This window comes from Haliotis rubra, unplaced genomic scaffold (assembly GCF_003918875.1).
Source record: "Haliotis rubra isolate DU_JTF1 unplaced genomic scaffold, ASM391887v1 Scf127, whole genome shotgun sequence".
Taxonomy (NCBI): domain Eukaryota; kingdom Metazoa; phylum Mollusca; class Gastropoda; order Lepetellida; family Haliotidae; genus Haliotis; species Haliotis rubra.
Genome location: NW_025765192.1, coordinates 1,287,780 through 1,311,652, shown reverse-complemented (window position 1 = coordinate 1,311,652; position 23,873 = coordinate 1,287,780). Strand labels below are relative to the sequence as shown.

At 41.8% G+C, this 23,873-nt stretch overlaps 1 protein-coding gene across 1 annotated transcript in view; it reads right to left on the bottom strand.

The window, feature by feature from the left end:
- LOC124266662 (advillin-like) overlaps nt 1-23,873 on the bottom strand; it is a 100,831-nt gene that overhangs the window by 18,783 nt on the left and 58,175 nt on the right. Inside the window, exons 13-22 of the mRNA XM_046701463.1 lie at nt 23,543-23,571; nt 23,057-23,154; nt 22,608-22,745; nt 21,783-21,872; nt 20,866-20,937; nt 19,889-19,975; nt 13,643-13,726; nt 11,903-11,964; nt 6,811-6,904; nt 6,516-6,608 (exon numbers count right to left, since the gene is read on the bottom strand). Of these exons, the coding sequence (XP_046557419.1) occupies nt 6,516-6,608; nt 6,811-6,904; nt 11,903-11,964; nt 13,643-13,726; nt 19,889-19,975; nt 20,866-20,937; nt 21,783-21,872; nt 22,608-22,745; nt 23,057-23,154; nt 23,543-23,571 (847 nt within the window). The remainder of the gene's footprint in view (nt 1-6,515; nt 6,609-6,810; nt 6,905-11,902; nt 11,965-13,642; nt 13,727-19,888; nt 19,976-20,865; nt 20,938-21,782; nt 21,873-22,607; nt 22,746-23,056; nt 23,155-23,542; nt 23,572-23,873) is intronic.

The following is a 23,873-nucleotide window of genomic DNA, read 5'->3' as shown; positions in this document are numbered from 1 at the left end:
ATTTTGTTGATATCGTAAAACACACGATTACTCTTTAAAACAATTAGTACAAACATTCTACCTAATACTCCCAATGGAACGTGATAGCTCTCACATGAGTCAAATGTTTCCTAATTTGTTTAGACGAATCTTTTACAGATATCATTCAAAAATAGATAATGAAGAACATCATTTGTAAAAAAATGGGTACTCTTTTCTGTTGTGACAAGTATTTGTACAAACCCTGTTGTACTACATGTTTATGAGAAAATAATCCCTAAACAAAGATGACTATTGGTAAACATCTGATGAGATGGCACAGCACTTGATGACCGCTCCTATCACGGCAGCACCCGTAGTCTGGAACAAAATTACCTATTTCAGCAACACAGGCACCAACTCTTCAGGCCTTTCGCTGAGAACAAGAAACACGCCTATTCCCATAAGACTAGAACATGTAGATATCGTCGAGCCGAAGGTGGAAATACTCTTAGAGGCCACAGTGGAACCCTCACTACCGTTACCATGGATTTAAAATAATGTAAATCGCGAAGTACAAGCTGGAACTTGGTGCTATAGATGTTATGAACATGTTCGGAAACCTCACCTCCACGTATAACTTGGTGCTATATACATAGATTATCATGTTATGAACATGACCTCACCTCCATGATAAATATGTCAGGTCTTGCTACGAAGACTCTGAAGATAATGAGCATCATTAAAGTAAACACCCTCAAGTTCGTTAAAAATATATGTTTTACAGAAATCAGTTAACGTATCTTGAAAACATAAAACTCTGCAAACATCAACAAAAAGATTAATAAACGGAGCGAAACGGCAGGGTATCTTGACAGTAAAACCCCACGCTATGAAATCCCTGGACCAGTTCTCTAAACGGTGGAACACCCATTTAGCTTGCTCCCGTCCATGCCTGATGGCTCTAGCACCATGATTAGCCATAAAATGTCCGCTCACGTTCTGTGTGCGTCGTCTGAATGCTTCCAGGGTCCAAGTCTTGCTAGGAAGACCCCCAAGATAATGACCATAACTGCCCTCATAACCAGCCGCACGGAGGTGGAGAATTAGAACGTGCGATTGATAATCACACGAGTTAATGAGAGGGCCAACACTCGGTTGACCGTCTTTATGGTCAGTTTCTGAAACTTGGTCGAATTGAGGGACGTGTGTGTGTGTGTTTTGTTTTGTCTGTCTCCGTGTGTGTATATCTATATGCATCTGGAAGGTTCATGTGCGTTTTGTGTGTTTGCCTTTGTGTCTCTGTATGCATATGTATCTGTGTGGGTGTGTGGATTTATTCTCTCAGTATGTATGCGGTTTGTCTTTGTGTCTAAATATGTACATTTATTCTCTCAGTGTGTATGCGTGTGTTTTTTGTGTTTGTCTTTGTGTCTAAATATGTACATGTATATGTATCTGCGTCTGTGTGAGTGTGTGCGTTTTGTCTGTCAGTGTGTGTGTTTTGTGTTTGTCTTTGTGTCTCAATATGTACATGTATATGTATCTGCGTCTGTGTGAGTGTGTGTTTTGTGTTTGTGTGATGATGTGTGCGTTTTGTCTGTCAGTGTCTCTGTGTGTTTGTCTTTGTGTCTCTGTATGTATACGTATCTGCGACTGTGTGAGAATGTGTGTGTTGCTTGTCTTTGTGTGTCGATATTTATATGTATCTGCTGTGTGAGGAGTGTGTGTGTGTTGCTTGTCTCTCAGTGTGTATGTGTTTGTCTTTGTGTGTCTATATTTATATGTATCTGCGGTCTGTGTGTGTTTTTGTGCATGTGTGTGTTTTGTGTTTGTAATTGTGTCTCTCTGTGTATATGTATCTGCGGCTGTGTGAGAGTGTGTATGTTTTTGTCTCTCAGCGTGTATGTGTGTGTGTTTTGTCTTTGTCTTTGTGTCTCTATATGTATATTTATCTGTGTCTGTGAGTGAGTGTGTGTGGTGTTTGTCTCTCAGCGTGATGTGTGTGTGTTTTGTGTTTGTCTGCATCTGCGGCTGTGTGAGTGTGTGTGTATCAGCGTGTGTGCGTGTGTGTTTTGTGTGTTTCTTGTGTATATGTATCTCTCTGTATGTATATTCTTTCAGCGTGTGTGCGTGTGTGTTTTGTGTTTGTCTTTGTGACTTATTGTATCTGTGGCTGTGTGTCAGGGGTGGTTGTGGTGGTGGTTATTCTTTCAGCGTGTGTGCGTGTGTGTTTTGTGTTTGTCTTTGTGTCTCTATATGTATATGTATCTGCGGCTGTGTGAGAGTGTGTGTTGTTTCTCTCTCAGCGTGCATGTGTGTGTGTCTTAGTGTCTCTCCGTGTGTACATGTATTTACGGCTGTGTGTCTCCCTCAGAAACTTGGTCGATTTGGGGAATGTGTGCGCGTGTGTGCGTGTCTGTGTGCGTTGTTTTGTCTGTCTCCCTGTGTTTATATTTATATGTGTCTGTAAGGTGTTTGTTATTTAATGCCACAATCAACAGTATTACAACTATATGACAGCGGCATGTATACAAATGAGTGCCAGGCTAGCAACCAAGTGATTATGACGCTCCTTAAGTCCTGCGTGCTTTCCAGGAAACTAATTCTAACCAAGGTCGTAATTTTATCAGGATGGTAATTACATTCTTAAGTATATACGACTTATAGTTAGCAGGTTTATCTACACAATTAAAACTCCCATAGATAAAGATGGTCTGATAACCAGAAATACTCACGTTTCTGCTCCTCATCCGCGTGTTTTAAGTTATCTTTAACTGTTACACAGTTAAAAACATAATTTTAGTTAGTTTTTATAAACGGCATGACTGGTTAATCCATCATTCAGCGCTGCCATCATCATTTACATTCACAACATGTCGACCTTAAAAGAAATCTGTAAAATTCATCACTTTCGTACCAATAACTCTCAGCCAACATAGCGCTGTCCATATGGGCAATGAGTACACGAGCGACAGGCGGAGGAGAAGACATGATATCCCCGCATCATATAACGGGATTATACCGATAAGGACTGGAAATATACTTCGAGAACGCTTTAATCAGGCAGGAGATTTCACTTCTTGCCACGAAAAAATACAAACCGATGTCATGTCTAACTTGCGCTGCGAAACCTCTCAATACTATCTGAGCGTTAAATCTACGCGCACCTTGCTTAGGAGCTGGTAAAGACGGCAGTAAACATCGAGGGTTTATTTTGATACACTTAAGCTACCTGTTTGTGTGTTGTTTGATGAGGAGGATAAGTCGTATTTTAGGTCGCTGTAGATTTGTTATGACTGGGGTGTGCTTTGATATCGTATCAGACCTTTGATGTTGTGGAACACAAGTAAATCCTTGAACTTGACAGTTTGCCGTCGGGAAGCCGAAAATTAAATCGATACCTAGATGGAATCAAAATGGTGTTGAATGGCTTCATTTCAACGTCTGGACATATCCCTGTTGCAAACGTTGATTTCTGGAATTAAAAGCATTATCCGCTACTAGGCAAAATGTGATGTTATATCTTATAGGGCATGTGATACAGTTTTGTGTAAGGGGAAGCGTATTATCCTAAGGCTTGCCCGTACCATATGTCGGTAGTAGGATTTGTAGATTTATCTAAGATTAACTTTTTGTGTCAGTATAAATTTTTGCTTTTAAAAGTGCACATTCACCTCGGTTACAGTGCAAATCTTGCTTTTTCTGTTGATCAACTTCCAACTATTTTAACTAGGTGCACTCTCCTTACCCTAACTAGTCTTGTTTACATGTTCATACACGTGACTACATGTTCTTAGGTACATGTACCGAACTCAAGTCAGATATTTTTTGTTGTTCTGTAAGTTCGTGGTAAATACAGTTCACAAGTCACATGGACTCCAAGATAACTCTGAAGAGTTGCGTCATTTTGTTTGTAACCAACACGTAAGTGCGCTGTAAGTGCACTGTAAGTGCACAATAACATGATCCAAACTGACTGCTACCGCGTCGATCTAATTCCAAGTCAGACATTTCAAATCGGAAGACTTACAGGTCACGCCACAACGACCTTGCGCGAACTTCCACTACATTCTAAGTGACTGAAAGGAGGCGGCATTAGCCAGTTACAAGCAGCTTTCTCCAGGTTTCTAACACTAGTTTAAAACATGGCGACTTCCGTTCGTGACTACACTTAGTAAATTTTGTGATATATATCCAAAGTTTATACTGAACAAACTCTGAAGAAAGGAAGCCTCCGGAATGTCTAATGTATGGCAGGACTACTCCAAGGTTGTGGTATGTTGTACCTCATTCATTACTGTCCATCTGATCAACAAGTTGAATGGGGTTAAACTATTGGTAGAACAGCTTCTGCATTGTAACCGAATCCATTTAATTTACTATGCGAACAAAAGGAAATACTCTCAGATTTGACAGCGGTAGCGAAATAACCACATAGCGGCTGTTGGAACCTCGGGTCAAATTCAGCGGTAGAATTTTGGCGGCATCCGTCAAGCCAACCACAGTAAATTGACAACACCGTATCCTTAAACACAGCGTTCCCGAAATGGACAAAACAAACAAATAACCAAGAAGGTATTTCCCTTTGGTTGGTCCGACTCGACAGGATATGGAATATATTGCGGTAAGAAGATACGTCATGACCAGTCCGTATCGTGTTTCCTGTTCCGGTTCTTGTGTGATTTAGTTCCAATAAACTCCTCCTAAAGATTTCCATCCAAGGTTAGCGATACGCAAACCAATCGTGCACTGACAATATACACAGTATCAGTGGCTACGGATATCGGGGTGTGTTATCAGTGAAGATAACATGGTTGTATCGAAGTATAAAATGATCTGGCACACACGTGTTTATTGAACAGCTGTTATGACATCAATACAGTGTGTTGTTATGTCGATATGTACTGATCTCTGTTTAGAGCTGTAGATTGAACACATCAACAACATCATTCTCCACATACATGGAGCAAACTGTATCAACAGAGGTGTCATATCGGTGTTTGTTACAGTACGTATTATCAGGAATCATACGCCAATATATGGTACCAAGATGATTTCGATAACTCAGCGCTCAATAACATCAATACTAAGTGCACCTTTTAAGACTTAAACATGCTTCATCACGTATATATATATAAAGTGCAAAATACATTCCGAAAGGAGTGGAGAACAATGCTTAACCCTTTAGCTAAGGCAATCTGAAGTTGTAAATAACATCAATACTAATCGCACCTTTTAAGACTGTGGTCAGTGAAATGTACTGATACCATGAGGTTGAACAACCAGATGGACTAACATGACCGAGGTGGTCAGTTAGTATTAACTGATTGAGCACATGTTCTAAACTGTGAATGAACTTTAATTAATTATAGTTTATGTAGTAGGTATTTAAGTATGTTTAGAAACCCAGGAATCAATTAGTTATTAAGTACATATGTATGTGTGTGTGTGTGGTGTGTATGTTCGTGTGCGCTGTGATTGAGAATTCATTTACATAGTGGGATGTAAATAAAATTTGGTTCTTGTGATCCTTGTTTTGTTGTTCTGGTTTGTGACAAACATGCTTCATCTTCAGTGTGTGAGTGAGTGAGTATGGTTTAACGCTGCTTTTACCAGTATCTCTGTAATATCATATATAATATTCCAGCCACGTGGAGGCGGGGACGTCACGTAAGAATTTTACAAATCATCATCGTGTGATGGGGGAAACCTTTAACCATTATTCTTCCTGTTTGTCTGTGGATAATCATTACGTCCTGCGTCATGTTAGTTTTGCCCTCCAAACGGAAATATTGCGACAAGTAGTGTTAAATCTGACATGGAAAGGCGGTGTAGCCTCTTCAGATAACTCACTGCTGCTTGAAATATGTTGCTGATGCAGCGTAGAAGAATATATTAAGTCATTCCTTCAGCAAGACTACTGCACTTTAACGCCAGTGGTCGCAAGGAATGTTTTCACCTGTTAAAAACAAATCATTTCAAAACCGTCTTCACTTCACCTCTCAGTAACTAGATCCCTAGTATTCCGGTGATGATTGAGTGAGTGAGTGGGTTTAGTTTTACGCCGCTTTTAGCAATATTCCAGCAATATCAAGGCGGGGAACACCAGAAATGGGGGCTTCACACATTGTACCCATGTGGGGAATCGAACCCGGGTCTTCGGCGTGACGAGCGAACACCGTAACCACTAGGCTACCCCACCTCCCTATTCCGGTGATGACGTGTGACCAAAGAACAACTAAACTGTGTTAGTGTAACAATGACATAATAGGTTTATATAAATGCAAATTTGCCTCGCGTGGCACTCAGCCCTAGCCTCACACGTGCATCTCATTGTCCATGTCAAAACATGTCGAGTTTCGCTTTCTAAACACGACATAAAGATAAGCAATCCCTAATACCACTATTCCCACAAACACACTTAGGATTCCATTATATTTATGCATCTGTTCTCCAAAACCACGTGGACGCATGCGCGCATATAAACATGTCACGTGGAATGTTAGATGAATTTCCGGAGACGCATGCGCAGTTACAACCAACCTCGTACTTACTTCTTGGCTGAAGTTTACGATTTCCTCCACAAGGAACCTGCCTGAAGCGTTAGAACATTGAAAAAGACGAGGGGGCATGTCGTTGCCTGATGTCTGGAAAAGAAAAACGAACAATTTGCTCTGGCATCCATTAACAATAATAAACTGAGCTTCACATACGGTAAGGATTGTTGAACAAGTTGCCTCTGTGTTCTGAGAATGTTCTAAAGAACACGGTCATGGGCGACGGAAACTTATTCGGTTAATATATGACAATATTATTATGCTTGACACATTCCATGTTGTATATTTGTACCTGCAATCTCTTCCCAGTCGCGTAAGCTTCTTTCCCGCCTAAAATATCCCAGAATTCCAAAGGTTCATCTTCTTCAGGAATTTCCACTGCTGATCTGTAACAGAGTTTAAGAATGACAACATTGGACACTTGTCGTGGAAGGCACTGAGACCCTTCGACTCACATTTAGCACATGGAATAATGATATCTTATACTAGAACACACGTATATATACAAAGTGTGAAAATACATTCCGAATGAAGTTGAGAATAATGCTTAACGCTTTAGTTGAGGCAATTTGAAGCTGTACAATCATCCCAGTCTTGAGTTGGATACGTTTCGGCAATGTTCCCTTAAGGTCTGTACATAGACTGTGTGTTCCCAGAGTTGTTCGTTCTTCCTGTCCCCAGGCCCAATTTCACAAAACGATTGTGGAGTTGAGATCAATGTACTGACTGACTGACTGAGTTTGGTTTTAAGCCGCTTTTAGCAATATTCCAGCAACATCACGGCGGGGGACACCAGAAATGGGCTTCACACATTGTACCCATGTGGGGATTCGAACCCGGGTTTTCGGCGTGACGAACCAACGCTTTAACCACTAGGCTACCCCACCGCCCGAGATTAATGTAAATGTCGTAATGTACATGTATGGATACTAACCTAACTGTATGACTGCAATCGCTTTGTGAATGCGATACCTGCAGATGAAACCACTGCCACTTGAACTGACTTCGTTTTAGCCAGTCATACGCTTTATCTGTATTCGCCATATCCGGATCTGACGTGTTTCATTGATGACTTCAAACGTATTTCAACCGATATATGTCATGCCAATAATTATACTACGGTATACACTGTGAATACGTAACATGACACTGACTGTGTGATAGTATAGTAGTAGCTGTGTCACTGATCACGGGGTTTTCACTGACGTATAATGTGTGTATGAATATAGACCGTGAGTGAGCTGTGTTTTACGCCACAAACTGTCAGCCTTATCATATTCCACATCGATAGTTGGGATTCGAACCAGGGTGTTCAGCGTGATGAGCGAACATTTTAACCATTAGAATATGTTAGTAAGATAGGTGTAATAGTTATAGCTACAGTTATATCACGATATAACAGACACAAAGGTGAGACCGAGTCTGGCGTAAAGTGAAGCACAGCTGCAATAGCTCAGCGCAGTTCTGTGTCAAATTGGAGTAAGCTGTGTTGGGTGGAGTTGTTACTGATGCGAGATACAATGACAATTACATGGATAGTACTTCAATAAATTTACTGAAATAGTATCTTGGCCGTTTATTTCGGTCAGGAGTTTTTTTGGTGAATACAAAACCACAAATGAGATATATGACACACAATGTTAGTTAGAAAGAAACGAACAGTTCTTAGTTGTGTAAAGAGACTGCACTTTTATGTTTCTGGTGTGATAATATAGTATAGGAGTATACATTAAAATGGACTAAAACTTGCAATGAATTGACTGAATGCCTTCCAAACAAACCTGTATTTCTTGGCACAGAAGCCTTCTTAAGTGTTTGCTTTGGGTGCTGTTGACATGATGTGTTAGTGTGGGTTCCTGAGGAAAGAAATCTGATCGAATCTGGGATTCGAACGTATAACACTATAACAGTATCTTCGGCCACGAAGACAGCAATGGCCTTGAAGGGATGTAGATTCAACAGCCGCCGGAGAAGCAGCAGCAAAACTACATCGTTACCTGATGCAGTCTACGTTGACGTAACAGTTGTTGGTGGTAAATGTTACATGCAAACCTGATGTTGACAGTGGTAAATGATACATGCAAACCTGATGTTGACAGTGGTAAATGATACATGCAAACCTGGTGTTGCCGGTGGTAAATGTTACATGCAAACCTGGTGTTGCCAGTGGTAAATGTTACATGCAAACCTGATGTTGACAGTGGTAAATGTTACATGCAAACCTGATGTTGCCAGTGGTAAATGATACATGCAAACCTGATGTTGACAGTGGTAAATATTATATGCAAACCTGATGTTGACAGTGGTAAATGTTACATGCAAACCTGGTGTTGCCAGTGGTAAATGATACATGCAAACCTGATGTTGCCAGTGGTAAATGTTACATGCAAACCTGATGTTGCCAGTGGTAAATGATACATGCAAACCTGATGTTGACAGTGGTAAATGTTACATGCAAACCTGATGTTGACAGTGGTAAATGTTACATGCAAACCTGATGTTGACAGTGGTAAATGTTACATGCAAACCTGATGTTGCCAGTGGTAAATGTTACATGAAAACCTGATGTTGCCAGTGGTAAATGTTACATGCAAACCTGATGTTGCCAGTGGTAAATGATACATGCAAACCTGATGTTGCCAGTGGTAAATGTTACATGCAAACCTGGTGTTGACAGTGGTAAATGTTACATGCAAACCTGATGTTGCCAGTGGTAAATGTTACATGCAAACCTGATGTTGCCAGTGGTAAATGTTACATGCAAACCTGGTGTTGACAGTGGTAAATGTTACATGCAAACCTGATGTTGCCAGTGGTAAATGTTACATGCAAACCTGGTGTTGACAGTGGTAAATGTTACATGCAAACCTGATGTTGCCAGTGGTAAATGATACATGCAAACCTGATGTTGCCAGTGGTAAATGTTATATTCAAACCTGATGTTGCCAGTGGTAAATGTTACATGCAAACCTGATGTTGCCAGTGGTAAATGATACATGCAAACCTGATGTTGACAGTGGTAAATGTTATATTCAAACCTGATGTTGCCAGTGGTAAATGTTACATGCAAACCTGATGTTGACAGTGGTAAATGTTATATGCAAACCTGATGTTGACAGTGGTAAATGTTACATGCAAACCTGATGTTGACAGTGGTAAATGTTATATGCAAACCTGATGTTGCCAGTGGTAAATGTTACATGCAAACCTGATGTTGCCAGTGGTAAATGATACATGCAAACCTGATGTTGACAGTGGTAAATGTTATATGCAAACCTGATGTTGACAGTGGTAAATGTTATATGCAAACCTGATGTTGACAGTGGTAAATGTTATATGCAAACCTGATGTTGCCAGTGGTAAATGTTACATGCAAACCTGATGTTGCCAGTGGTAAATGTTATATGCAAACCTGATGTTGACAGTGGTAAATGTTATATTCAAACCTGATGTTGCCAGTGGTAAATGTTACATGCAAACCTGGTGTTGCCAGTGGTAAATGATACATGCAAACCTGACGTTGCCAGTGGTAAATGTTCTATGCAAACCTGATGTTGCCAGTGGTAAATGTTACATGCAAACCTGATGTTGCCAGTGGTAAATGTTACATGCAAACCTGATGTTGACAGTGGTAAATGTTATATGCAAACCTGATGTTGACAGTGGTAAATGTTATATGCAAACCTGATGTTGACAGTGGTAAATGTTATATGCAAACCTGATGTTGACAGTGGTAAATGTTACATGCAAACCTGATGTTGCCAGTGGTAAATGTTATATGCAAACCTGATGTTGCCAGTGGTAAATGTTATATTCAAACCTGATGTTGCCAGTGGTAAATGTTACATGCAAACCTGATGTTGCCAGTGGTAAATGATACATGCAAACCTGATGTTGCCAGTGGTAAATGATACATGCAAACCTGACGTTGCCAGTGGTAAATGTTCTATGCAAACCTGATGTTAACAGTGGTAAATGTTACATGCAAACCTGATGTTGCCAGTGGTAAATGTTATATGCAAACCTGATGTTGACAGTGGTAAATGTTACATGCAAACCTGATGTTGACAGTGGTAAATGTTATATGCAAACCTGATGTTGACAGTGGTAAATGTTACATGCAAACCTGATGTTGACAGTGGTAAACGTTATATGCAAACCTGATGTTGCCAGTGGTAAATGATACATGCAAACCTGATGTTGCCAGTGGTAAATGTTACATGCAAACCTGGTGTTGCCAGTGGTAAATGTTACATGCAAACCTGCTGTTGACAGTGGTAAATGTTATATGCAAACCTGATGTTGACAGTGGTAAATGTTATATGCAAACCTGATGTTGACAGTGGTAAATGTTACATGCAAACCTGATGTTGACAGTGGTAAATGTTATATGCAAACCTGATGTTGACAGTGGTAAATGTTATATTCAAACCTGATGTTGCCAGTGGTAAATGTTACATGCAAACCTGATGTTGCCAGTGGTAATTGATACATGCAAACCTGATGTTGCCAGTGGTAAAATATGCAAACCTGACGTTGCCAGTGGTAAATGTTCTATGCAAACCTGATGTTAACAGTGGTAAATGTTACATGCAAACCTGATGTTGCCAGTGGTAAATGTTATATGCAAACCTGATGTTGACAGTGGTAAATGTTACATGCAAACCTGATGTTGACAGTGGTAAATGTTATATGCAAACCTGATGTTGACAGTGGTAAATGTTACATGCAAACCTGATGTTGACAGTGGTAAACGTTACATGCAAACCTGATGTTGACAGTGGTAAATGATACATGCAAACCCGACAGTGGTAAATGTTACATGGAAACCTGGTGTTGACAGTGGTAAATGTTACATGCAAACCTGTTAGTGGTAAATGCTATGCAAACCTGGTGTTGCCAGTGGTAAATGTTATGTTGACAGTGGTAAATGTTATATGCAAACCTGATGTTGCCAGTGGTAAATGTTACATGCAAACCTGATGTTGCAAGTGGTAAATGTTACATGCAAACCTGGTGTTGCCAGTGGTAAATGTTACATGCAAACCTGATGTTGACAGTGGTAAATGTTACATGCAAACCTGATGTTGACAGTGGTAAATGTCTATGCAAACCTGGTGTTGCCAGTGGTAAATGTTATATGCAAACCTGATGTTGACAGTGGTAAATGTTATATGCAAACCTGATGTTGCCAGTGGTAAATGTTATATGCAAACCTGGTGTTGCCAGTGGTAAATGTTACATGCAAACCTGATGTTGACAGTGGTAAATGTTCTTTGCATAACAGCTGTTGACTGTGATAAATGTTTCGTTGATCTCACGGCTCTTGAGGTGCACCACTATTGATGGACATGTGTCCATGAACGGAATGTTCACCTAGCTACCTGTTTGGGAAGAGAAAATCCAGGAGTTGTCTTGCAACAGTCCTCTCCTCCTCGTTGGCTCCCTGGAATAAATGGAAATTGGCATCCGCTACACTCGACATCTTATATCACTTCGCTTATTGATAACCTTATCCCAACAACTCATTACAAAATAGTATATAAGATACATTGAAAACACGGAACACCACACCTGGTGACTACAGTCCACACTAACATAATAGTAAATAAAGACTGGCCCTGTTTAGTATTAAACCATTCCGGACATTGATAATTATATAGATTTTCTTGTCTGCTGCCAAAATCGGCGATGTTCCCGCTGCAGTCAAAAATTGTTGTCTCGAGGTTGAACGTTCGAAAATACTTCGAGTTATGCGAGGTTCGACACACACAAAATGACTAAATAGGGAAGCTTTTGTTTTGAGACAAACGTAAGTTCGATACAGCGGTATATCAAATTACCGGTTGTGCTACAGAAATATCAGTTGCTGCTATTGCGGGAAAAGCCAGGTAGGGTACACTCTGGCACGCCGTCTATCAACCCTGTCCACCTGACCCATATTATCTACTTTTGCGACAAGCAATCGAGTGATTGGGGTGTGAATGTACCCCAGAGCCTAGACTAACGCTTAGTCTCTGAATATATATAAATTTGATTGTAATAAACACACCCATTTAAATTAAAAATGGGAATGGAGACCAGAGATTCAGAACCTGACGAAATCTAGACTTGCTTCATTTAGGGCTTTAGCATTGCAGGGAGGGCTAGGCTGTAGGGAAAATAATATGGTTCAGTGACCGTGAGACAGACTAACCTAGTGCCCAGTGGACATCTGAAGCACATCTTCCCTTTCAGTATGGTCGTCTTGAAGACAAATCTATAACTGGTCAATATCTACAAGTGTCGAGGCAATGACAGCAACAGAACAGGTTTTAAAAGTTTTTACTATGATTTGAAATATTTTGCAACAAACATGGCGTATGTTCAGCTTGAGTCTTTCGGATAACGTCGTTTCCTTAACATACAAGAACGAGTCCAACATCTGCAACTTATTACGCATCACGTCTTAAATTTGACACACAAGTTATCATTTCCGGTGAACGAACACATCAAAAATATCTCCGGGCAGAAACTACGGAATAGGAGCAGACAATTTGCTCAGCCAATTCAGGAACACATGAACTGAGTGCACAGCTAGTTTTGTTCCATTTTTTAAATGGTTTTGAAAACTAATTTGAGACACCAGTGTAAACACAGAATATGGCATATGCTTTGGATGCAGTCCAGAATATAAATTAGGCATGAAACAGTTTTAGTTCTAAAACATTTAAAGATCTAAAGGCAGGGAATACGAAAAGTTAACACCAATGACCCTTAAGCGTTAATAACATAATCAGGTCGATTTCGAGAAAGTTGTCTTCAGTCAGTATTCAGGTGTCTTTCACTATTCTGTTTAGTGCTGGGTGTCGACAACATGGCCGTTAACAACTTTTATGTACCATCATGCGTCACGCTATGTCGTAAAATGAATGAAAGTATTTATGGCGGCGTTACCCTGAGACCGTCACAGACTGTGATTTGTTGCAAATGTAACATCACACTTATTAACTGGTGTGGGTTGTTGAAACAGGGACCCCTTCACAACCTTATGCCTGGTCGACTCCAGATCGAGACACTGTTACCAGGACCCTGTGTGATGCGTGCAGTATGTACTGACGTCACGAATCACACGAAATACTGACCTTTCCAATCCAGAGATACAGAAGTAGCTCAGTCTCCAACACAAACGCATCATTTGAGTTCAAAGAGGCGGCTCTTGCTGGGACCTACAATAGTTGTCCAAATATATTACTAAATAATTATAGGTTCTTACAGAACAATCATGTTAAAATAGCATGAGCGAAAAAATACCACTTCGCTAAAAAACAAAACAAAAATAGTAAAGAAAAGAAAGAAGCGCATATGTGTCTTTCAAGAAATATAATCTCTTTACGACTTAAAGGCTTTACCTGTCATACATGTATGTGCGTTTAGAAAATTACAAAGTTTATCAGGGCGTTGGGGTAGTGGTTAAAGCGTTCGCTCGTCACGCCGAAGACCCTTGTTCGATTCCCCCACATGGGTACAATGTGAGAAGCACATTTCTGGTGTCCCCCCGCCGTGATATTGATGTAACATTATCAAAAGCGACGTAAATCACAACTCACTCACTCAGGAGAAAGGAGCACCTATTCTCAGTGGTATAATTAAAAGAAGAAAGCGGCATCTGCATTCAGTATTAAGATAAAGTGGTATCTTAGCTTCAGTGGTATTTGATGACAGTTCAAAATATCACCTTATCATCAGTAGAATTCGACATCAGGAGGGGTGGCTCATATCGTCAGTGGTATTCAATACGAGGAGGAATGGAGACTATCGTCAGTGGTATTCAATACGAGGACGAGAGACACCTATCCTTAGTGGTATTCAATACGAGGACGAGAGACACCTATCGCCAGTGGTATTCAATACGAGGAGGAGTGGAGCCTATGGCCAGTGGTATTCAATACGAGGACGAGAGACACCTATCGTCAGTGGTTTTCAATACGAGGACGAGAGACACCTATCGTCAGTGGTATTCAATACGAGGAGGAGGGGCGCCTATCGTCAGTGGTTTTCAATATACGAGGAGTGGAGCCTATGGCCAGTGGTATTCATTACGAGGAAGAGAGACACCTATCGTCAGTGGTTTTCAATACGAGGAAGAAAGACACCTATCGCCAGTGGTTTTCAATACGAGGAGGAGGGGCGCATATCGTCAGTGGTTTTCAATACGAGGAAGAAAGACACCTATCGTCAGTGGTTTTCAATACGAGGACGAGAGACACCTATCGTCAGTGGTTTTCAATACGAGGAGGAGTGGCGCCTATCGTCAGTGGTTTTCAATACGAGGAGGAGTGGCGCATATCGTCAGTGGTTTTCAATACGAGGAAGAAAGACACCTATCGCCAGTGGTTTTCTATACGAGGAAGAGAGACACCTATCGTCAGTGGTTTTCAATACGAGGACGAGAGACACCTATCGTCAGTGGTTTTCAATACGAGGACGATAGACACCTATCGTCAGTGGTTTTCAATACGAGGAGGAGTGGAGCCTATGGCCAGTGGTATTCATTACGAGGAAGAGAGACACCTATCGTCAGTGGTTTTCAATACGAGGAAGAAAGGCACCTATCGCCACTGGTATTCAATACGAGGAAGAAAGACACCTATCTTCAGTGGTTTTCAATACGAGGAAGAAACACACCTATCGCCAGTGGTATTCAATACGAGGAAGAAAGACACCTATCCTCAGTGGTATTCAATACGAGGAAGAAAGACACCTATCTATCAATACGAGGAGGAGTGGCGCCTATCGTAAGTGGTTTTCAATACGAGGAGGAGTGGAGCCTATGGCCAGTGGTATTCATTACGAGGAAGAGAGACACCTATCGTCAGTGGTTTTCAATACGAGGAAGAAAGACACCTATCGCCAGTGGTTTTCAATACGAGGAGGTGGAGCCTATGGCCAGTGGTATTCATTACGAGGAAGAGACACCTATCGTCAGTGGTTTCAATACGAGGAAGAAAGACACCTATCGTCAGTGGTATTCAATACGAGGAGGAGGGCGCATATCGTCAGTGGTTTTCAATACGAGGAAGAAAGACACCTATCGTCAGTGGTTTTCAATACGAGGAAGAGAGGCACCTATCGTCAGTGGTCTTCAATACGAGGAAGAGAAAGCACCTATCGCCACTGGTATTCAATACGAGGAAGAAAGACACCTATCCTCAGTGGTTTTCAATACGAGGAAGAAACACACCTATCGCCAGTGGTATTCAATACGAGGAAGAAAGACACCTATCCTCAGTGGTATTCAATACGAGGAAGAAAGACACCTATCTATCAATACGAGGAGGAGCGGCGCCTATCGTAAGTGGTTTTCAATACGAGGAGGAGTGGAGCCTATGGCCAGTGGTATTCATTACGAGGAAGAGAGACACCTATCGTCAGTGGTTTTCAATACGAGGAAGAAAGACACCTATCGCCAGTGGTTTTCAATACGAGGAGGAGTGGAGCCTATGGCCAGTGGTATTCATTACGAGGAAGAGAGACACCTATCGTCAGTGGTTTTCAATACGAGGAAGAAAGACACCTATCGCCAGTGGTATTCAATACGAGGAGGAGGGGCGCATATCGTCAGTGGTTTTCAATACGAGGAAGAAACACCTATCGTCAGTGGTTTTCAATACGAGGAGGTGGCGCCTATCGTCAGTGGTTTTCAATACGAGGAAGAAAGGCACCTATCGCCACTGGTATTCAATACGAGGAAGAAAGACACCTATCCTCAGTGGTTTTCAATACGAGGAAGAAACACACCTATCGCCAGTGGTATTCAATACGAGGAAGAAAGACACCTATCCTCAGTGGTATTCAATACGAGGAAGAAAGACACCTATCTATCAATACGAGGAGGAGTGGCGCCTATCGTCAGTGGTTTTCAATACGAGGAGGAGTGGAGCCTATGGCCAGTGGTATTCATTACGAGGAAGAGAGACACCTATCCTCAGTGGTTTTCAATACGAGGAAGAAAGACACCTATCGCCAGTGGTATTCAATACGAGGAAGAAAGACACCTATCCTCAGTGGTTTTCAATACGAGGAAGAAAGACACCTATCCTCAGTGGTATTCAATAAGAGGAAGAAAGACACCTATCTATCAATACGAGGAGGAGTAGCGCCTATCGTCAGTGGTTTTCAATACGAGGAGGAGTGGAGCCTATGGCCAGTGGTATTCATTACGAGGAAGAGAGACACCTATCGTCTGTGGTTTTCAATACGAGGAAGAAACACACCTATCGCCAGTGGTATTCAATACGAGGAAGAAAGACACCTATCCTCAGTGGTATTCAATACGAGGAAGAAAGACACCTATCTATCAATACGAGGAGGAGCGGCGCCTATCGTAAGTGGTTTTCAATACGAGGAGGAGTGGAGCCTATGGCCAGTGGTATTCATTACGAGGAAGAGAGACACCTATCGTCAGTGGTTTTCAATACGAGGAAGAAAGACATCTATCGCCAGTGGTTTTCAATACGAGGAGGAGTGGAGCCTATGGCCAGTGGTATTCATTACGAGGAAGAGAGACACCTATCGTCAGTGGTTTTCAATACGAGGAAGAAAGACACCTATCGCCAGTGGTATTCAATACGAGGAGGAGGGGCGCATATCGTCAGTGGTTTTCAATACGAGGAGGAGTGGAGCCTATGGCCAGTGGTATTCATTACGAGGAAGAGAGACACCTATCGTCAGTGGTTTTCAATACGAGGAAGAAAGACACCTATCGCCAGTGGTTTTCAATACGAGGAGGAGTGGAGCCTATGGCCAGTGGTATTCATTACGAGGAAGAGAGACACCTATCGTCAGTGGTTTTCAATACGAGGAAGAAAGACACCTATCGCCAGTGGTATTCAATACGAGGAGGAGGGGCGCATATCGTCAGTGGTTTTCAATACGAGGAAGAAAGACACCTATCGTCAGTGGTTTTCAATACGAGGAGGAGTGGCGCCTATCGTCAGTGGTTTTCAATACGAGGAAGAAAGGCACCTATCGCCACTGGTATTCAATACGAGGAAGAAAGACACCTATCCTCAGTGGTTTTCAATACGAGGAAGAAACACACCTATCGCCAGTGGTATTCAATACGAGGAAGAAAGACACCTATCCTCAGTGGTATTCAATACGAGGAAGAAAGACACCTATCTATCAATACGAGGAGGAGTGGCGCCTATCGTCAGTGGTTTTCAATACGAGGAGGAGTGGAGCCTATGGCCAGTGGTATTCATTACGAGGAAGAGAGACACCTATCCTCAGTGGTTTTCAATACGAGGAAGAAAGACACCTATCGCCAGTGGTATTCAATACGAGGAAGAAAGACACCTATCCTCCAGTGGTTTTCAATACGAGGAAGAAAGACAATCCCTCAGTGGTATTCGAAAGACACCTATCTATCAATACGAGGAGAAGTGGCGCTCATCGTCAGTGGTTTTCAATACGAGGAGGTGGAGCCTATGGCCAGTGGTATTCATTACGAGGAAGAGAGACACCTATCTGTGGTTTTCAATACGAGGGAAGACACCTATCGCCAGTGGTATTCAATACGAGGAAGAAAGACACCTATCCTCAGTGGTATTCAATACGAGGAGGAGAAAAGACACCTATCTATCAATACGAGGAGGAGTGGCGCCTATCGTCAGTGGTTTTCAATACGAGGAGGAGTGGAGCCTATGGCCAGTGGTATTCATTACGAGGAAGAGAGACACCTATCGTCAGTGGTTTTCAATACGAGGAAGAAAGACATCTATCGCCAGTGGTTTCAATATGGAGCCTATGGCCAGTGGTATTCATTACGAGGAAGAGAGACACCTATCGTCAGTGGTTTTCAATACGAGGAAGAAAAAGACACCTATCGCCAGTGGTATTCAATACGAGGAGGAGAGGGCGCATATCGTCAGTGGTTTTCAATACGAGGAAGAAAGACACCTATCGTCAGTGGTTTTCAATACGAGAAGAAGTGGCGCCTATCGTCAGTGGTTTTCAATACGAGGAAGAAAGGCACCTATCACTGGTATTCAATACGAGGAAGAAAGACACCTATCCTCAGTGGTTTCAATACGAGGAAGAAAACACCTATCGCCAGTGGTATTCAATACGAGGAAGAAGAAAGACAGCTATCCTCAGTGGTATTCAATACGAGGAAGAAAGACACCTATCTATCAATACGAGGAGGAGTGGCGCCTATCGTCAGTGGTTTTCAATACGAGGAGGAGTGGAGCCTATGGCCAGTGGTATTCATTACGAGGAAGAGAGACACCTATCGTCTGTGGTTTTCAATACGAGGAAGAAAGACACCTATCGCCAGTGGTATTCAATACGAGGAAGAGAGACACCTATCGTCAGTGGTTTTCAATACGAGGAAGAAAGACACCTATCGTCAGTGGTATTCAATACGAGGAAGAAAGACACCTATCCTCAGTGGTATTCAATACGAGGATAGAAAGACACCTATCGTCAGTGGTATTCAATACGAGGAAGAAAGACACCTATCCTCAGTGGTATTCAATACGAGGAAGAAAGACACCTATCGTCAGTGGTATTCAGTGGAAGAAAGACACCTATCTCAATCAACGAGGGAAGAAAGACACCTATCCTCAGTGGTTTTCAATACGAGGAAGAAAGACACCTATCCTCAGTGGTTTTCAATACGAGGAAGAAAGACACCTATCCTCAGTGGTATTCACAGGAAGAAAGACACCTATTCATCAATACGAGGAGGAGGAGCCTATCGTCAGTGGTTTTCAACACGAGGAGGAGGAGCCTATGGCCAGTGGTATTCATTAGACACCTATCGTCTGTGGTTTTCAATACGAGGAAGAAAGACACCTATCGCCAGTGGTATTCAATACGAGGAAGAGAGACACCTATCGTCAGTGGTTTCAATACGAGGAAGAAAGACACCTATCGTCAGTGGTATTCAATACGAGGAAGAAAGACACCTATCCTCAGTGGTATTCAATACGAGGAAGAAAGACACCTATCCTCAGTGGTATTCAATACGAGGAAGAAAGACACCTATCCTCAGTGGTATTCAATACGAGGAAGAAAGACACCTATCCTCAGTGGTTTTCAATACGAGGAAGAAAGACACCTATCGTCAGTGGTTTTCAATACGAGGAAGAAAGACACCTATCGTCAGTGGTTTTCAATACGAGGAAGAAAGACACCTATCGCCAGTGGTATTCAATACGAGGAAGAAAGACACCTATCCTCAGTGGTTTTCAATACGAGGAAGAAAGACACCTATCCTCAGTGGTTTTCAATACGAGGAGGAGATACACCTATCTATCAATACGAGGAGGAGTGGCACATATCGCCAGTGTTACTCTATATGAGAAGTCTTTGGGTGTTACCTGAATAGCTCGTGTGTTGAACTCGTTAGTTCCTCGAATGTGATACACCTTGGCTGGGCCTTCTTGCACTTCGTTGTTAATGCCACCCTGTACACAAACATCGCCTTCAGATCAACACGTACACAGCTGATTCATGTTGTGTGTGCCTGAGATGGCTACGAACCCAACAGCTCCAACAACAGGCTTGCTGCAGCTTCAACACAGTGCACCATTACATCTCCAACAGTGGTTATCTCATCTCAAACACTTCTTATAACACCATATGTGAAGTTGTTGTAACTGTTGGGGGCCACCCGTGAAGATCCGGGTTACAATTGATCTTCAGTAACCCGTGCTTGTCGTAAGAGGCGACTAACGGGATCAGGTGATCAGGCTCGCTGACTTGGTTGACACATGTCATCATATCACAATTGCGTAGATCGATGCTCATGATGTTGATCACTGGATTGTCTGTTCCAGACTCGATTACTTACAGACCGCCGCCATATAGCTGGAATATTGCTGAGTGCGACGTAAAACTACACTCACTCACTCACTCACTATGACTGGGGCAAGTGTATGAATGAATAAAGTTATCTCATCAATATGAACATATCTTATCACGCTTCGAATGATTTCTTAAATTTCAATTCGTTTATAAAAATGCCGATCTGTGGGCAATAAAATCCTCATCCACCCTTATCCTCTAAATATGTAAATATACTCATTTTTGAGATTTGAATTTGATTAAAATATCGGAAAACTGACTTCTTTGATTGGCATTCTTGAAATTCGGAAGATGAAGAATGAGGACAATTTTTTATGGATACATATGTATACAACTTCGTAATCTGTATAGGCGACGTTTCGACATAGATTCTAATGTCGTTGTCTTGCTTATTTAGTTTATCTGTTTATAGTTTAGTGCACACCAACAGCATTTTTCAACTTTGGAATGATGACGTTAGAATGACATCTCCATACATCCAGATACTTACGAGGAATATGATCATCTTCCCATTAAACAGACGCAAGAAGTGCTCGGGCTCCTGTCCTTGTACAACACGAATCTGAAAAGCAATAACCATTAAATGTATATTAACTACGTTTCGAACAGTATGAGAGAAATTACTGTACCATTGTGTGGAGGAGAGTACAAAGTGAGGCATGTCAAAGATGTCAAAACTCACTCACGAGAGCGGATGAAATCATAACAAAGCATAATATTCTTGTGATGACAGATTCGAAACCACGATCAACGGCTCCTGATAGTGCTTTGAGTCGTATATGCAAATAGCAAGTGGCTCTATCCCTTGTTTATATGTTCTTGAGTACAGGAGCATTGTCTACAATGCCGCGCAGAAGAATGTTTGATCCATTGTTTGAAGATGACTAAAATGATGTGTTTCTGAGGTGACGTTTATCATATTTATGTTTGGACATCAGATCTGCAGCCTTTTTAAACCACGGAACGTTTCTTTGGCTCGGGGGTCTATTTTACGACAGATACGGGTGGTTAAAGTGAAGGGTTACCTACTTGTGTGCATTCAATGACTCACTGTCGGAAACATCTGCAAGCGAACGTATAAACCCAACTGTTTGTTTGTTTGTTGTTTAACGCTGCACAGAGCTATTTTCCAGCTTTATGGTGCCGGTCTGTAAGTATTTGATTCTGAACCAGACAATCCAGTGATCAACACAATGGGGATAGGATTACATGTGTCAACCAAGTCAGCGAGCCTGACCACCCGATCCCGTTAGTCGCCTCTTACGACAAGCATGGGTTACTGAAGATCAATTCTAACCCGGATCTTCACGGGTCAAACCTAACTGCCCATGGTGTCAGTGTATCAGAGTTTTTGTAATGATTTCAATACGTGTAGAATTACACCCCTAGGTGGACGTTGACCATTACCTGTACAGCTCGGCCATTCAGATCAGTGTCGTCCAGTCTCTGAGCAAGAATGGCGGATCCTCCCCTCTCATCGATAGTGCTCTTGCTGCCCTGTAATGACAGATCGTAAGGGGCTGAAGTGGTACTCTACATCTTCCTTAAATGTGAGTGATGTGTCTCTTTCTGGCTTATTCTATCTGTATGTCATTGATATGAACACGGTGACTATACCCAGCATGGGTTGTATACGATCAATATCTGTAGACGAAAGCTACGGTTAAAAACTAGATTTGTATATGTCTCATATCCTTATATCCTTGTATAAAAGTCTTAGTCAGTCCTTGTCTGAAGTCCTTGTCTGACTATAATGTACGGTAACCAATGCCTGATGTAAGATTGTATCTCTAGAGCTTGATATATTTAACGGTTACCATTTTGCATGCAATGTAACATTGTAGACCATGTATTCAGCTTGTTATATATATGCGTGTTTAAGCTTGTGTCGAATGGCATGTCTATATCTATATATGGACGGTAACGATCCAATTTACAGAACGACTGAAGACTGTTGTATTCTATCTGCGATACATGAATACATACTTGTATGAAAGTAATGCTCTAGTATTTTGACACTTGGTAGAAATGTGTTAGGCAGTCAAAACACGTTTTATGCGGGTTGCGTGGCTGGTTGGTGCTGTTCCTTCTCGCGAACATCACCGAATGTTTTGGGTCCATTCATATATTTTCATCCCTTTTGCGCATTTCATGCAGGATGGATAATCGAGACCGATTATTATTTGGCGTTTCGCAAACTGTATGATGTCCTTTCGCTGCTGTCGTACTGACCTGCCAGAAGTAGATGATGTAGCTCTCCCTGTTGCCGACCTTGTAGGTGTAGAGGATGATGTAACAGTCGCCGGTGTAGAACACCCCGTGCATCTCTTCAGGCAGGATCACCATGGCGTTCTGTTCTATCCTCCAGATCTATAGGAAATATTCACAGTGAAAAATAACTGATTCACAGGTCGCTTAATCTCTTCTACTTCTTTGCTGCTGAGTTTGCAAATCATCTTTTGGTGATCATGTGTTTTAATGAATCCGTGCACACACCGATATCAAAGTAAATTTTGTTAATGGTATGAAATTAGTAGGTGTCTTTAGTACTTATGATGTAAGACGTTTATAGTAGTGGAGCTCTTGTTAATGGAAGATCATCCACTCTGTTCTCTGCACTATGATGTAACATTTATAAGTGTTGGGGTGGAATAAGAAGTAAGTATTGAATCATGAATTACCTGTTTAATTCCCATACCATTGTCGGGGATGAAATCCTTCTTGGCTTTGGATGCCTTTTTATGCAGTCCGGTGACATCAAATTTCTCATTGCTATATTCTGGAGAAAAGTTTAAATGTTTAAGAACAATTGTGTTGCAGGTGGAATACGGTGGCGTGTGTGGTGGCGTGGGGTCCTGTCCATAGCGCTCACGTCACAGCAGTTGAAATTAAGCAACGTTAGTATGGGCTCGGAAAGTCCTTGGATGGGTGACCATGTTTGGCAGCTTAACTCCTGAGAGTTTCTAGGACTTCAGTCCTGCCCCACAACAAAGCATACATGATACATGTGGTCTCACCTCAGGCAAGTGAGTTTGTTCAAAATTGTGCTTTGAGCATGGGATATCTAGCCTAGAAACAGGCGCGTTATAAATATTCTCATTATTATATTATATAAGAATCATCTGGTTGATGTGGTGAATGAAGTAATGACACAATGCGACTATTACTATCAGTGCTGCTTCGTATTCTGCTACCACTACTCAAAACAAACGGCGAACTACTAACTATTGCTACCGCTGCTGCTGCAACTACTACTACTACTGCTGCTGCTGCTGCTACTACTACTACTACTACTGCTGCTACTACTACTACTACTGCTGCTACTACTGCTACTACTACTGCTGCTACTACTACTACTACTACTACTACTGCTGCTACTACTACTACTGCTACTGCTACTACTACTGCTGCAACTACTACTACTACTACTACTACTCACTGCTGCTGCTACTGCACTACTCACTGCTACTACTACTACTACTACCACTACTACTACTG